This window comes from Haliotis cracherodii, unplaced genomic scaffold (genome assembly GCF_022045235.1).
Source record: "Haliotis cracherodii isolate W230 unplaced genomic scaffold, xgHalCrac1.p SCAF_9, whole genome shotgun sequence".
NCBI classification, from domain to species: Eukaryota; Metazoa; Mollusca; class Gastropoda; order Lepetellida; family Haliotidae; genus Haliotis; species Haliotis cracherodii.
Window position 1 is genome coordinate 54,589,058 of NW_027266343.1, and position 18,291 is coordinate 54,607,348.

At 40.6% G+C, this 18,291-nt stretch overlaps 2 protein-coding genes across 10 annotated transcripts in view; one reads left to right on the forward strand and one right to left on the reverse strand.

Annotated features, from left to right (window-relative positions):
- The window catches only part of LOC139452702 (Kv channel-interacting protein 4-like), a 483,175-nt gene that overhangs the window by 170,336 nt on the left and 294,548 nt on the right, over positions 1 to 18,291 (reverse strand). The gene's annotated exons all lie outside the window — the stretch shown is intronic.
- Positions 6,596 to 7,634, forward strand: LOC139452933 (protein qua-1-like). Its single transcript, XM_071234552.1, has 2 exons — positions 6,596 to 6,955; positions 7,002 to 7,634. Exons 1-2 carry the CDS (start codon positions 6,596 to 6,598, stop codon positions 7,632 to 7,634), a joined length of 993 nt encoding a protein of 330 aa, XP_071090653.1.

The following is an 18,291-nucleotide window of genomic DNA, read 5'->3' on the forward strand; positions in this document are numbered from 1 at the left end:
ACTTTGACTTTTCTTGAAAATATTTCAAAATCTGGCCATTCTTGAATCTGGTAGCCTTTGTTTAAAGTGTTCTCTCATCATGCCAATATCCGGGCTTGATACTCCACATGGGTGCAATAAGTGAACCATTTCTAGTGTCCTCTACCATGATATTCGGAATGTTGCTAAAAGCGGAGTAAAACCCAACTCACTCACTTGACTGTGGTTCTCCCCAAATGTCTTCAATGCTACTTGTAACAGTATTTCAGTCATGTTATGTCAGTTGTGTAGGGAAGCCCATACCAAAGTGAACCACTTTCACGAAGCCCATGAAACCCATGAAAGTGGTTCTGGGCTGACAAACTGAGGATAATAACAGGGTCATAACAACAAAATAATAAAAATTACATTTATATTAAGCTTTCTTTCCACATCACACAGGGGCATGCTCAAAGCGCTACATTATTACTACTCCCATCAATGGATCAGTGTGTACTCGGGTTTCATTTTCAGCTCCCTGGGGAGTATACAACTCAAGCTGCCAGTGAGGCGCTAGATGGTCAACAGTCACATTACCATCTCATCCTACCGGGTACCCATTCACTGTTTCACAGTGCTTCAGTATGGGGAAGGACCTAACGCCTTTTTTTCTTAAAGCTACTATCTAAATTTTTTAATCACTCTTTCTTATCCACATCAAGTTGCATATCCAATGACATTGTTCTTCCAAAATTCACATTTTGAGAGCTTACATTTTTCAATTTATTTTAATCTCAAAACTAGAGTAGTGCAATATACCATGATCCATTTCCATTGACTGAGAGGCAGACATGTCTCAGACCTGATTGTGGCTGCAGTGAAGCACACGGAAGCCATGTGGGAAATATATGCATGAATTCCAATAAAAGAATTAACACAGATCCATAGTAAACACCTCTTGAAAATTATCAAAATACAGGGTTGATGACATTCTCTGAGCGATAATAAAATTTGATCCAACACCCCAATCTACAAGAATTATTTCTCCAGTGAGAGAGCTTAAAAGCTATCTAATGTAGCTAGGTGTGTTTTGACAAGTTCTACAACATGTTATATGATATTTAACATGCTATCTTCACAGCATCATATATTTGAGCTTGTATCAACTTCAATACCAAGTTTTTTTTGAACTCCTAAACAAATGATCTCCTTTGAAGTCACATCAGCAAAATAATCTTTCAAAGATGAATAACATTGTGTCAATCCCTGGTAAATACGAAGAAAAGTACTTTGATGGTGATATTGCCTCATAATTATATCATCAAGCGCAGGCTTCACAGATGTAAAGAATCCCAACCAAACTTAATAAAACCATCCATTAAGCTTGTCTCAAGAGGGTCCTTTCAAACTGGGAAAGAGTTCTAAATATGGGCATGATAGTTCTATCAGGGATAATAGCATTTATTCACTGTGAGGGACAATAAAGTAAGGGTTATGAGCGAGCATGCAAAGAACAGCGTTGGAAGTCATTGTAACACTGGATGCTGCTGATCCTGGGGGCACCTGTTCCTGGAATAGCACACACAGCATCAGATGATGAGCAGTGAACATCAGGGTAGAACCATGGTCAGTGTCCATGACAAGTTGCAAACATTACGGATAACAGAGTAGACGACAGTCACAACAGGATGAATTGAGGCAGTCATTGCTAAGGAGAGAGGAGGAGCCAGTCACCATTGGATAACAAGAAACTGTCACCATTGGTTAACAAGAACGGTCACCATTGAATAACAAGAAACTGTCACCATTGGATAAGAAGAAACTGTCCCCATTGGATAAGAAGAAACTGTCCCCATTGGATAAGAAGAAACTGTCAATATTGGATAATACAAAACTGTCATTATTGGATAACAAGAAACTGTATTTATTGGATAAGAAGAAAGAGTCACCATTAGATAACAGGAAGCAGTCATTCTTCATCATATAACAGAAATCACTCACTATTGGATAACAGGAAGCAGTCACCAATAGATAACAGGAAGCAGTCACCATTAGATAACAGGAGGCAGTCACAATTAGATAACAGGAAGCAGACATCATTAGATAACAGGACGCAGTCACCATTAGATAATAGGAAGCAGTCAACAAATGAAACACGACCTGGTCTACAGAAATTGATGTCAGGAGGCTATGCATAATTACAATGTTTACTATGAATACAATGTACTTTGTACAAATATATTTGTTTGGAAACTTCCTAGCTCTGTTATGATTTGCCTCTGTATGAAATTCTAAAATTCATAAAGACAGTTTCTGTTTCCCAAATAGCATTGGTGATTGAACACAAATAGTATTCATACTATCATAGGTTCAAATAAAGATACAGTAATATTATTTCACTTGCAATATTAGTGCTATGAATATGGTATTGGAAATCGAAACGAAATTAAATTGGACCGACCTTCACATTGCTGCAGATGACGTCTGTGGTCATACGAGACTTTATGTTTTCTTCATATGAAGAAACTGAAGACTTTAGGGTGCTTTAAGCCATTAGGTCTCTTATTCTGAATAAACATTAATCTATCATCCATCTGAGGATTCACAAAACAAACCTACTTCACATAACACCATAACTTACTGACAGTAATCTGTGCTAGTTGTCTTCGACAAAATAATCTTCAGTACAATTTTAAGTATTACAGAGCAATATCTCCTTCTGACAGACATTGCAGAACATTAAGTACTAGAGGGTAACCATATAGCCTTGTGGAATTAAAGTTTAGCTGTCGTGAGTGAGTGAAGTAAGTTCACACAGCTTCAAACAGTATTGATGGAAGAATGTCAAAGTGACAGGTCAGGTCAAAGACTGTACCACCTGGGTGAAACCAACGAGCAGAGGTCAAAGACTGTACCACTTGGGTGGAACCAATGACCACAGGTCAAAGACTGTACCACTTGGGTGAAACCGATGAGCACAGGTCAAAGACTGTACCACTTGGGTGAAACCGACAAGAACAGGTCAAAGACTGTACCACTTGGGTGAAACCAATGAGCACAGGTCAAAAACTGTACCACTTGGGTGAAACCGACAAGCACAGGTCAAAGACTGTACCACTTGGGTGAAACCAACGAGCACAGGTCAAAGACAGTACCACTTGGGTGAAACCGACGAGCACAGGTCAAAGACTGTACCACTTGGGTGAAACCAACGAGCACAGGTCAAAAACTGTACCACTTGGGTGAAACCAATGAGCACAGGTCAAAAACTGTACCACTTGGGTGAAACCGACGAGCACAGGTCAAATACTCTACTACTTGGATGAAACCGACAAGCACAGGTCAAAGACTGTACCACTTGGGTGAAACCGACAAGAACAGGTCAAAGACTGTACCACTTGGGTGAAACCAATGAGCACAGGTCAAAGACCATACCACTTGGGTGAAACCGACGAGCACAGGTCGAAGACTGTACCACTTGGGTGAAACCAACGAGCACAGGTCAAAGACAGTACCACTTGGGTGAAACCGACAAGCACAGGTGAAATGCTCTACTACTTGGGTGAAACCGACGGGCACAGGTCAAAGACTGTACCACTTGGGTGAAACCGACAAGAACAGGTCAAAGACTGTACCACTTGGGTGAAACTAACGAGCACAGGTCAAAAAGTGTACCACTTGGGTGAAACCAATGAGCACAGGTCAAAAACTGTACCACTTGGGTGAAACCAACGAGCACAGGTCAAAGACTTGCCACCTGGGTGAAACCAATGAGCACAGGTCAAAAACTGTACCACTTGGGTGAAACCGACGAGCACAGGTCAAATACTCTACTACTTGGGTGAAACAGACAAGCACAGGTCAAAGACTGTACCACTTGGGTGAAACCGACAAGAACAGGTCAAAGACTGTACCACTTGGGTGAAACTGATGAGCACAGTCAAAGACTGTACCACTTGGGTGAAACCGACGGGAACAGGTCAAAGACTGTACCACTTGGGTGAAATTCATGAGCACAGTCAAAGACTGTACCACTTGGGTGAAATTCATGAGCACAGGTCAAAGACTGTACCACTTGGGTGAAACTGACTAGAACAGGTCAAAGACTGTACCACTTGGGTGAGTGGGCACATTGCTATAACGCCCAACAAAACTAATATCTTGAAATAAATATAAAACAAAACGGATAAAATCTTATGATAAAAAAACGAACCTTTTAATAATTTTACAAATGTTCATGAATCAACAGCATTAGAAGGTTTCAGTAGGTTCTTTGTCATGCCATTCCTGCAGGTCCTCCAGCTTCCATTACTGGGAAAGACATCCATCCATCTCTTTCACTGAAAATGCTTTTGTAGATGTTAGCTGCCAAGCCAGAGCTGATAACAGGGACTCTATCGGCATCTTCACGTCTATCAGACGGCAAATTGGGCCTCTATTCACTATCTGTTACACGATTGGCTACACTTATTGGCTCTTCAGCATTGTCGATATAAGTAAATCCCTAAAATCTTATGCTCGTCTCATAAGATGAAATATCACTTTAGAATGAAATCTAATTTCTGATGGAAGCAGCGGCAGAATTCAACTCAAAACTGTATGATAGTCTGAATGATGAAATCTATTTATGTCATGCAAAGCTGAAGGCTATGGTGAACCAGTGATCTCTGAATCTCTTGTAATCGAGAGAGCAAGTCAAATGAACAGCTTAGATACAAACCTAATTTCAGGCCGATTTCACTTGTGTGCCAAAAGAAACAGCAGCTATTGATTGATGGAAGACGCACAAAACACTTGTTGGAGATGCCGCCCTGACGATCTGAACCTTCACAAGTGGCACAGGATCGCAGCCAATCAAACAAGCAACGGTTTAATAATGGCAGGATGTTTTTACATTTTCTTGTGTTCTGTGCTTCATGTGCAATGAACATAGACCCCATGTCATTAACTAAATAGTCCAATTTTCAGCCAGGTCTCCAATCACATCAAAGACAATTTTCTTGCCCGTTTGCCCCGAGGCTCAATACTTTGGAAACAGACAAAGGACCTAAATTTTAATGAAATGTACAGTTTTTGCCAATTTTAGCTGTAAATTGTAAAGAAATCTGCTAATATTAGATCTACCAATCAAAGATTTCAAATGAACCAGGTAGAAAATGGTAATACTTGAACGAGCATCAGAAGCAAAGTAAACAAGAGTGAGCCGACAAGTGTTTACCCCTGACACACCAATACATGATGTAAACATTCACAATCCTCTAGGATGAGTAGTCATAGGAAGGTATCTTCAAAGGCTTACAAAATAAATTTCCTGTAGCCATTTGTCTTACTACTCCGAAAATCATGTAATATTTTCAGGCCACACCATATGGTTCTAAACATATGAGTTTAGGTTATCGTTCACAATATTGTACATTTTTAAAAATAATCAATCAAAGATTGAAAAATACATGTATTTTCTTCGAACCGGAGTCAACACAGGGGAAGTAGAATCAGCATGTCTCTACAAAGGGAGACTTGACACCCTTCACATGATCAGCGCCATACTTACAACACTGACATTATTCATATTACAGTCCTGGGGCCATTAATTATATATCAAGAAAATGTAAGTCTTTCCAAGGCATTTGATTGGCTAACCAAGCAAAAAATTTTGTATTTCAGTAAATCTAAACAAGATCGAGTCACTTGTCATTATGAAAAAAGAAATAAAAAATTATCAAAAGGCACCAGTTCACCATTGGACTGATCTGTATAGCAAGTTTCATCTAGAAACATTCAACGGTTTTGGAGTTCTGCCCCACAAACAAGCACTACTCTCATATTTTCAGTAAAGTCCAACTTGTCGTCATGAAAATAAAATAAAGTCTATGAAATAAAAATTTCCAATCATCAAAAGGCACCAGTTCACCAGAAGACTGATCTGAGCAGCAAGTTTCAACAAGAAATGTTTAATTGTTTAGTTCTGCTCTGGAAACAGAAAACAGATGGCAGACAGATGGATGGATGGATGGACATGCTGATCAGTCTATGCCCCTGTTTTTCAAACTGAAGGGGATATAAAATGAGGCCATGCGTGCAAACAGACTACTGTTTCCTGATTGGCTGATAACAGAATGGGTGGGGCTTGTGTTACATCATTGCGCAGAACAATGACACGGATTCCGTGTTTCTGTCAACAGTTACTTTTCTGTGAAGTTATTATTGTGAAAATGTTTAATATTTCAATACGTTTTGTGCTTATGGAGTTTTAAACATAAAAAAACGATGTGAAACCTCCACGTGTTTGGCATAGTGATGACAGTACCATTACAAAACAGACATGTACAAAACGTCCTAACAATTAACTCAAGAAGTATGAAATAAAACTATGATTCTTTGACAGTCTTGGCTTGTATTCCCCAGACATTTTATGTTCATCGATCAAATGCAATCCACAGACAAAATTTCAATGAAATACATATTCATAACCATTTCCTCACCTAGTTATAAACTGTAACCCTCTGGGGAGTCATACAAAACTTGCACAGCCATCATCCCCACACACCCATCCTTGTTACATAACCATTAATTCGGGACCAGTCGTACAGAACGATTAGGAGGAAGTGTGTGCACTGTATGCCCAGAATACAAAGCGATGTATGAGATCCAATTGTATCATCTTCCAATATCCTCTGTTCTAATCATCTTGTGTGACACAGGGTACCTCCAGTCTGGTCCTCTTAGTCCAGGACGACAGGGGCCTGACACAGAGGACGCGGGGGACCAAACAGGAGACACAGAGGACGCGGGGGACCACACAGGAGACACAGAGGATGCGGGGGACCAGACAGGAGACACAGGGGACGCGGGGGACCACACAGGAGACACAGGGGATGCGGGGGACCACATAGGAGACACAGAGGACGTGGGGGACCACACAGGAGACACAGAGGACGCGGGGGAACAAACAGGAGACACAGAGGATGCGGGGGACCACATAGGAGACACAGGGGATGTGGGGGACCACACAGGAGACACAGAGGACATGGGGGACCACACAGGAGACACAGAGGACGCGGGGGAACAAACAGGAGACACAGAGGATGCGGGGGACCACACAGGAGACACAGGGGATGCGGGACCACACAGGAGACACAGAGGATGCAGGGGACCACACAAGAGACACAGGGGACGCGGGGGACCACACAGGAGAAACAGGGGACTACACAGGAGACACTGTGGACGCGGGGGACCACACAGGAGACAGGGGACCACACAGGAGACACAGGGGACATGGGGGACCACACAGGAGACACAGAGGATGCTGGGGACCACACAGGAGACACAGAGGACGCGGGACCACACAGGAGACACAGAGGATGCAGGGGACCACACAGGAGACACAGGGGACGCGGGGGACCACACAGGAGAAACAGGGGACTACACAGGAGACACTGTGGACGCGGGGGACCACACAGGAGACAAGGGACCACACAGGAGACACAGGGGACATGGGGGACCACACAGGAGACACAGAGGATGCTGGGGACCACACAGGAGACACAGGGGACATGGGGGACCACACAGGAGACACAGAGGATGCTGGGGACCACACAGGAGACACAGGGGAATGCGGGGACCACACAGGAGACACAGGGGACGTGGGGGACCACACAGGAGACACAGGCAACTAAAACAAGCCTGAAACAGGTCGTTGACAGGAGGCCTGATACATGAGAATGAAATAGGGGACAGAAACCAGGGCCTAACAAAGGCAGTAGACACAGGGGCACGTTGACAAACAATCCACCAAGTCATTGTGTCTGGGGCACGTTGACAAACAATCCACCAAGTCATTGTGTCTGGGGCACGTTGACAAACAATCCACCAAGTCAATGTGTCTGGGGCACGTTGACAAACAATCCACCGAGTCATTGTTTCTGGGGCATGTTGACAAACAATCCACCAAGTCATTGTGTCTTGGGCACGTTGCCAAACAATCCACCAAGTCATTGTATCTGGGGCATGTTGACAAACAATCCACCAAGTCATTGTGTCTTGGGCATGTTGACAATCAATCCACCAAATCATTGTGTCTGGGGCACGTTGACAAACAATCCACCAAGTCATTGTGTCTTGGGCACATTGACAATCAATCCACCAAGTCATTGTGTCTGGGGCACGTTGACAAACAATCCACCAAGTCATTGTGTCTGGGGCACGATGACAAACAATCCACCAAGTCATTGTGTCTTGGGCACATTGACAATTAATCCACCAAGTCATTGTGTCTGGGGCACGTTGACAAACAATCCACCAAGTCATCGTGTCTGGGGCACGTTGACAAACAATCCACCAAGTCATTGTGTCTTGGGCATGTTGACAAACAATCCATTTTTGCCTGCTCTACTGGTAGCACAGCAATGGGGTTCTGGGGACCTATTATAAACGGGGACCTCAAAGGGTACATTCAGATACAAGGATACAGTAAATGCTCAAAATGCATTTGAGACTCATAATGACAATATCCAAAGTTTTAAAACTTTTGCACATCATTGTCAATAAAACATGAAGTTGTTATCCATATGATTTCTCATCTTACATTCCAACTGATAAGGCACTGAGGCAGAAATGATTCAAATTGGATCAGATTTTGAGGAAGGATATTGAATCACCACAGCAAGGATGATGCATATATAGTTCCAGCTTCAGAATCCATGATTGGTTTCAGAGGATATGTCCAAACTTAGGACAGGCAAGACTTTGTTCCCTTGAGCGTATTGGTTGTGTTTATTGACTTACAGAGTTTCAAAATCAATATGCCCAAATGCAGAAAGCAAATTTAAAGAAGAAAAAATTGTTGATTTGAGGTAAATTATCAAGGTGAAGTGAGGTGAAATGGGGCTTAACAACACGTTCAAGACAATTGCACTTATAAAGCGACATGCATGCACATGTGTGTGTGTGTGGTTGCTTGTACTAGTCCGGACTGATGCTGATTTTATAGTGCTAGCACACTGAGATACCATGCCGAAGTTTAACATGAATACCCTACCCAGACACAGCATACTGACTCCAAGTGGACCAGTCCTTGTTTTAGCCCTTAATGCTGAGCACAGGCAAGGTAACAATAAGTACCATATTTAAACATCTTTTGGTATGGTGTTATATCTTCTGTTCTCTGGGCAGACGCTCTTTCACTAGACCAAGGAGGTGGTCTAAATTATCACGAGAGTCGGGAATTTGGGAGAATATCAAACAACCTTTATGCAGTCAGGTGGAAATATCTGTAGGCTAGAGATGTTACTGACTGAAACAGACTAATATGAATGCAGTATATGATATATATAGAATCTTGCCTGAGTGTCATATTATATCAAATATATCAACACAAGTTGACAAAATTGGAAAAACTCTGAGTGTTGATATTTTTTATATCAAAAGACACAAGGGTGAGATTTTATTTATCATCCAACATCGTTCTTCCAACTTTTTCAGTTTGTAGACAGTAATAAGCAGTGTCTTAAGTGTAAAAGTACTGCTAACAGCTTCAATGGTAGAGCCATTAGTGATGCCATTTGATTGTGACGTCATGGTAACCAATGACGTCACAATGGTCTGCAAAGTGATATCTACTGTGGGAGCCAGTTTTGGATGATAAAGAATATTTGACAGACAAGACAAACCAAATACCCTCTGGCCAGAAAGTGGTTTAGTTAATTTGCTTTAAATAATTTTGTTTGTTTGTTGTTTTACACTGTAATCAATAATATTTCAGCTATTCCGCCTGTATAACCAAATCTGGACCAGACAATCCAGTAATTGAAATCCAAAGCATCAATCGATTCATCAATAACAAGTATTCTTCTGGCAGTGCTGAAAAAATTTGACTTTTCTTTTTCAGAATGCATGCAGAAATAAACAAATCTAAATAAATTGCAAACCAAATTAAGTTTCAAACATAATTGTTTATAGCAGCTGTAGGAGAGTCTTCAATTCATACGGAGAGATTCATGCAAGCAGTCAGTGGGTAAGAGTATCCCTGTGTATAGTGCACCAATTGATTTGCGACTTGGAACACAAGAGGGCAGCCCTATGCCACAGGGTGGAACTCTTCAGTGTAGAAGATTCACTTGATGGTGGAGAGCTGCTAGGCAATCAATGGAGTCCAAACATGGGATATTTACCCAGTTTTCACAAGTAATGGATCTTATTCAACAACACCAGAAACATTTTTAAGATGATAAAATTTTCACCTTTTAAAAAAATCATTAATGGACTTTCTTGCTGGTGATTGCCTTTTCTTCCGGATGTTACTTACTGGTGACAGACTCTTCTCTTTCATTACCATTTTTTACAGGCACTCAAATATTTGACCCAGCGAGTCATAAAAGGCTGCGACTGTGATGCTGCGAAATCATCACGGAACAGACACAAACAAGCAACAGAATGAGAAAACCAAAAAAATAGATAAAAGCACCACAAATGATTAAGATGACTGCCACCACGACAGGTTGTTTAAACAGATGGGGACAGTTCAAACAGCTTCTAGAGCTGCAATGTTAGAATTTGTCCTGTGAGGGCTTTGCTCACTCGCACAGCTTTACTTCAGCACCCTCCAATTCAACTCATCTCACGAGAAGGACCTGCTGAAGTGGGCATGCTGAAATCTATTTCCTTGTGATAGGTTTAAAGATAGCAACTTAATAGCGCCCCCTAGTGCTGGTATGAGCAGCACACCAATGTGCAGGAGCCATACAGACATGACAGGATTGATACCGTGTCCTGTCTCCAGACCAGCTGCTTCTCAGCAGAGAAAATCCCCATTTAAATCCAGGATTATTTCAACACTTTCCGTGAAGATGAGGCTACCAGATTCGGGGATTTAGACACAAGCATGAACCAATGCTCTCTGAACAAAGAAACAAGACAAATATAAAAATATAAAGTATCATCCATAAGAAAGTTTTGCTCTCTTTTTTAGATAAAGAATAGAATTACTTGCAAGGGTTATATAATCCTCTGTATCATCAAGGGGCACCTGCCAATCAAAGGCTTATCTTGGCTCATGGCTGCTCGTAGTCTGTCAATACAGGGTTTTATTACTTCATGTCCTTGAAGCTCCCTTCGGGTAAGAAGATCCAGAGACATTCAAAGGGGGTATTTCATTAATTAGACAAATATGGCAAAAAATATGTCATATTTTTACAGATTTAACAGATGACCATATAATCCAGCATCTCATCTTGCATCTTTCAAGTCTGCAACTGTCATATATGGTTGACATAAAAGATGAAATATGGTAACATAAAAGTACAACTTAAATATTCTGATATTTTCTCCCATGTTATTCAAACTATCCATTGCACAAGTCCCATCAATTGTCTCATGATGTTATCATAATTGCAGGGAATACTTCACATGATCCTATACTTAAAAAAAAGGACACATAAGCTGGTTACTGAGAGTGAGTGAGGTAGGTTTAGTATTTTAGTTATGTAAGAGTGTGAAAGATCAATGAGGGAGGAAAGCCAATGGCGTCGCAGGTCTTTGACATTTACCGCTTTGATGAAACCCTTCCGCCTGGTTATGGTACCAGTGCTGATGAAGGATCATGATGTGATAAATCTAGGATCAGAGCACATATTTAGAGGATCCTTGTATGGCTAAGGGACACAACTCAATTTCACAAGTTGCTGTGCCTAAGACATCCCAGTGTGTCCTCTATGCCTAGAAATACTTCGCCATTACAAACTATCCTTGGAATGTTTGTCTCTTTGGATTTTATCAGTTTACAGAAAACGAGATAATAAAATTTTAACAGCTAATCATAATTCTTATCACATCCTGAGGAGGCAATATGGTTCCACTTTATTTCCTTTATTATTGAGTTTGTGACATGACATTTTACAAAAGAGATTTAAATGGAATATAAGAACACAGGAATAACAAGTAATGGCATCTTGGATGAGAAACTTCATCATGTCACTAACGGGATCGGGTAGGTCAGGCTCGCTGACTTGTTTGATGCATGTCATCGATCCCAATTGCGTGGATCTAGCTCATGATGTCATGGATTGTCTGGTCCAGACTCGATTATTTACAGACCACTGTCATATAGCTGGAATATTGCTGAGTTAAACAAACAAACAAACAAACAAACAAACAAACAAACAAACAAACGTGGCTGATGGAAGTCATAACTGTTCCGAGAAACGAGTTTCAATGTACTTCAATTATAGCTGCAGCCTCACTAGTAAATTCATGGTCGAGTAAGATCTCATGAAATAGCGTAACATAAGCAGTTACTACTGACACATGTCAAGGAACAGAGTGAAGACAAGCCAGCTACTGACTTTCTCATCATATTTCAAGCCTGCATTATTTCCAACACGGACGCACTGACGTCATGGTTATGTCTGATGACCAGGTTACATACATCGTGATAACGAAGCTGCCAGTCTTTGTATGTTCAAAGGCTTGAGACATCATCAGAGACAATAACAGTAGCAGCAGCAATCATATGTACAACATCAAAGATGTAGTACGACCAAAAGATCCTGTTACAAAGAATTTGGTTCACAGTAATAATGACACGGACATTGTATGATTGAAAACCATGGACAGAGGGCTGTCATGCAGGTTAAGACAAGTAGAAAAAAGAATCAGCTTTGAATAATACATTTACAGATCCATTATTTTAAACCTTTATATGTGCAAGACATTCAGTAAAAACTGTACACGTAAAAAAGAACCTCAATCGTGATGAGTCGGATGCACCAGTACTCACTCACTCACTCACTCTAGGAATCCAATGAGGAAACCACACAACACATAAAAGAACTGAATACTGAACTGACAAAAATCGTAAATGTTTTTAAATGCTTTAAAGGCAAACTCCTAGGACAATTAAGCTTGTTTCTTATGAAAGAAATAAGAAACATCTACAATAATTATACGTCTTAAAGGCATAGTATGTATGATACAGGTTTTCTTAGAAATAACTTCAATAATTTATGCATTTATGGAGGTTTAAACGTAAAGGAAAATGTAGTCAACTTAATAAATAAATATAACAGGTTGGCTTTTGTGCCTAAACTCCATAAACACAAAATAATTTCTTCTCATAAATAAGTCAACAATAATTTGTTAACAGACTGTTTATCTAATCGTTAACACTAAAATTAACTGTGGACAACAATACAAAATTACTGGCATCCCTTAGCGAAAGATTTGATTGTTGATTGTTATCGTCAGATATTTTTTACGTATTTTACCATAAGGACTCCCCCGATAACGTTATGTTGAGATATGATAGTTAAACTAACACAAATATGACTCTAAATGAGTCAAAGTATGGCATTTATAAAAATATTTCATTTTTGAAATATATATCCCTTCTCTGAGGTTTGTTTCAAGGCATCACCAGTGGTAATTGGATCGTTGTTGCTGTAAATAGACCTAACGGTGAGTTGCAGCAATTTGACGATCAGTGCACGATCAGTCCACACACCATTTCAATTAATGTAAACAATATTGAATTAAATTTTAAATCAAATTAAATCAACATATTACAAACTTAAGTCAAGATAAACAATGAACACATTCTTAAGACCAGATAGCGTAATAATAGGATTAATGGCATACTTCAGTTCGGATTTGTTGACTGGTATTTCCGGCGTTAAGAGATCGCGGTGATAAGCTGATAATGTGTCAGTGTAAAACTTGAACAGACATAGATTTCTGGAGTACTGTGTTACCGCGTGTTACAGGTATAACCACGTTAACAGTCTAGTGAAGGGTGCAATAGAGAAGAAACCTGTATTCAATAACTTGCCCTGTTGGGATTTGAACCTAATCTTCAGTAAGATGCCCACTCTAACCACGACACCATCAGTAAACAAACACCACATACAATTCATTCCATACGTAACATTCCTGAAAAAGGACATATATATCTTGAAAGTGTTCCTGGAATGAAGGCAGGCTCAATGACAAAAAGAAGCTCGAAAGACCCCAGTGAAAGCTATACGTCATGGTGCCATGCTAAAAGAACCTGTAGAATTACACCATGAATGTCATCATCATTAGAGTTCATGTGACTTCACAAAACATGTGTATGTAGGAGATTCAGTAGCAAGACTATGATCATTGTCATGACTTTCATTTTGTGCATTACCTCAAGGGCCCTACAGGATTCTGGGACAATAATTCCCCAGCAACCCATGCTTGTCTACCAGGATAGAATAGGTCCCTAGCAACCCATGCTTGTCTACCAGGACAGAATAGGTCCCTAGCAACCCATGCTTGTCTACCAGGACAGAATAGGTCCCCATCAACCCATGCTTGGCTATCAGGACAGAATAGGTCCCCAGCAACCCATGCTTGGCTAAGAGGATATAATAGGTCCAGAGCAACCCATGCTTGTCTGACCAGTTCCACACTAGGACAGTTGTAATCATGGTCCATGCACTTCTATCCAATTGTTAGATGACTCATTTCTCAAGGTCATGACAGTGCTACAAATAACATCACGTACATCAAAGTAAAAATCTAATAATTTCCTCAACCCTGGACCTTAAAACCAATTTCAGATTTTCAACCCTACTGGGTTATGATCTGTATCTGTTAGCTGTGAGTTTACTGTGTCTGGCAATGGTACCACTTTTAAATGCCCAAGTGGTAGTGTGGCTCGCTGGTTAATAATGCACCAATGCCTTTAACCACTCAATCAGAAGCTACAATCAGTATCTTCCTAATGTTGCTCAATGAATTGTCAACAATGACGGGACATGAATATTTCATCCCTCCAGTTTTGTATGCTCATCCATTGTTAAAACAATGTTACCAATTGGTATCAGCAGATGACGAATGGATAACATTGTCTTCTTGTCAGTCAGCTCTACATCAGACTAGACACTGATTACCTAAACTGGTTCCGCTTTTGGTAATCGACGCAAGCTTCCCGCTTTTGGTAATCGACGCAAGCTTCCCGCTTTTGGCCAAAAGGCAGACGCCAAAATAAGTGAATTGTGTACCACATCAAAAAGTGGTACAAACGTGTACAATACCTAGTTTTAGGTGCTCATGCATAATACTCATTCTGATATAAATTACGAATGCCTATAAACAAGGGGACATGCGTTTACCTCGACAGTTTGTTTTAAGCGCAAATAATTACTGCTCTGAATAAAAAACTGCTCTGCTGGTATTAATTTGTCAGGAGCATTTTTACTTCACAAACAAGTTACTCATAGTCTACTGACTGATTTTGAAATCAAGGACCAATGAATGCTATGTTATTGTTGTCCAATGGCTGCCAAGGACAAATCGGCCCCAACCTTTCCAACAGTTTATGTGGATGGAGCCCAGTCAACTGATCACTCAAACTCATATGTTCTGTATTCCGTAAAATGTTCACATACATTTATTTAAATGTAAAACCCTCAATGAACCCTATATAGACCTGTTTGGACAGTTTAATTTGTATCACCGTGAAGTCTTATCGTATGATACTACTTCCTTTCAACTAATCAACTTCAGCAAGATTAATATCCCTGGAGACAAAGGAAGACATTTTCATACTCTAAATCAAAAAAGAAAACTTTCAAAATGTTCTTTGATATTGCTCATGATGACAAAACTTTTTACTAAACAGCTTTAATTTTCAGACCCATCAAAGATTGTTTTTATGATGAATATCTTATCAACCTTCAACTAATTTCTATTCTTCCTGAAAAAAATGACCAAAGGTTGAAAAAGGAATCTTTCAACAAGTAATTAAATGATAAATTTAGCCCTGTACATCAGCGATATTGCCACTTGGTTTGCCAATGGTTAACACTGAACCTCTCTTCTGAACAGTGAATGTGTGCCTTTCCAGATAAGCCTTCGTTTCTCTTATTCTCCAAGTAAGGCTCCATTTTGCCCTCTGATGGCAACCAAATATTGATGGATGTTTGAAAGCAGCTCCTGTTGACTTGGCCAAAATTGTGTCATCCCAATAAAGAGGTCAATATTTGTCCCATAGCAATTACCTTTCCTGCCTCTTCCGATGTCTCAAGGCACAAAGTTTGGGGGGAAACATGCAAAAAATGGCAAAGACATCTTAAGAGCTTGAGCTGAAGCCAACCAAACCTGTGACAAAGTATAGCCAGGGCATGTCTGGAACATAGGAATGAGTGACTGAGTGATTAAATCTTGATTTAAGCTGCAGTCAGCAATATTGTAGATTGTAGATGTGACCTTAAATTCTTATGCAAGCACCAGTGAGTGAGTGAGTGAGTGAGTGAGTGAGTGAGTGAGTGAGTGAGTGAGTGTTCATTTATGCTGCAGTCAGCAATATTGTAGATTGTAGATGGTGACCCAAAATTCTTATGCAAGCACCAGTGAGTGAGTGAGTGAGTGAGTGAGTGAGTGTTCATTTATGCTGCAGTCAGCAATATTGCAGATTAAAAATGGAAACTTATAATTGTTACGCGTAAGTGAATGTTTCTTTTAAGTCTCCACTTGTAACTAGCAAGGCATGTTAGGACCTGCATTCCACACAGGGTTCCATCTCTAAACGGGTGCCCACTTAGTAATAGTTACATATATGCAGATGCAGAATTATCTCCCTTTGGGATCATTAGTCTGGACGATGGCAACCACTACAGGGATAGTTAGCATAATGTGTTCTGAAGCAGGGGAACAAAGAAACATAAATTTCAGAAAACTAGTCAAAACCAAAACCAAGACACCATATTGAGAGGCAACAGTTCACAGGGGTACCCAACACACCACGGTCCTATGTAAGTCCATGAACACAGAAACAGGGTTGTTTCATTACACAGAATGGTCACATTCAGGGCACCCTGACCCGTGAAGATCCGGGGTAGAATAGGTCTTCAGCAACCCAATCTTGCTGTAAAAGGCCACTATGCTTGTTGTAAGAGGCGACTAATGGGATTGGGTGGTCAGACTCGCTGACTTGATGCATGTCATCGTATCCCAATTGCATGGATTGATGCTCATGATGCCAATTAATTGCTAGACTGTCTCGTCCAGACTCGATTATTTACAAACAGCCGTCATATAGCTTAAATATTGCTGAGTGTGGGTTAAACAACAACAAACAAACAAATCAGGGCAACCTGATACACAAAACATTTGAGCTTCGATTGCCAATATCAAACTGGAGGGACACAAATTTAATACATCCTGCGCTAGATGGTGTAAAGGTTTACTATAGATCTATCTGGAACAATGTTGTCTTGACCCAGTGTCTAGACACTAATCTATAGTGGCCAACTACTTCTTCAAATGGTCCCCCTGCGAGTTGCATTATGTAATACTGGTAACTCATGAATATTTCCTTAATTTGTGGAAATCTGAGTTCTTCTGATACTCATGTCAGCTTACAAAATCGTTCAGAGAGCTACAAGCAGTTCTCATTGATCTGACAACACCTTGCATAGATGCACATTGTTTCAACAAAAATATATCCACTCGAACAACTACCTTTTGTTTGTTGTTTAACACCACACTCAGCAATATTTCAGCTATATGACTATCTGTAAAGAATCCAGTCTGGACCAGACAATCCAGTGATAACCTGCTAGTCACCTCTTACAACTAACCTGGGCTGCTGAAGACCAATTCTAACTAGGAACAAGCCAAACATCATATAGGATATAGTACAGTAATAAAGTCTGGACCACATAATCCAGTGATTGACATCATGAGCATCAATCCACGCAAATGGGATACAATGACAGTGTACCGACATGAACTGATACGTAGGTGAATCGGTACAGCCCTTGTCAGAAAGATGCATAATGGCACTCATAGCATGACACTGTGTATCCACATGCACTGATACGTGGGTGAATCGGTACAGCCCTTGTCAGAAAGATGCATAATGGCACTCATAGCATGACACAGTGTATCCACATGCACTGATACGTGGGTGAATCGGTACAGCCCTTGTCAGAAAGATGCATAATGGCACTCATAGCATGACACTGTGTATCGACATGCACTGATACGTGGGTGAATCGGTACAGCCCTTGTCAGAAAGATGCATAATGGCACTCATAGCATGACACAGTGTATCGACATGAACTGATACGTAGGTGAATCGGTACAGCCCTTGTCAGATAGATGCATAATGACACTCATAGCATGACACAGTGTATCGACATGCACTGATACGTAGGTGAATCAGTACAGCAGAAAGACTCATAATGGCGCTCACCATCGGTTCCAGTTAATACCAGAACCTTCTTCCCTCCCTGTGTGCAGAGGCCCACAAAGACGCCAACATAAAAGGAAACTCTGTGCCTTTGCCGTAATATGCAGCCTGGTGCCGGA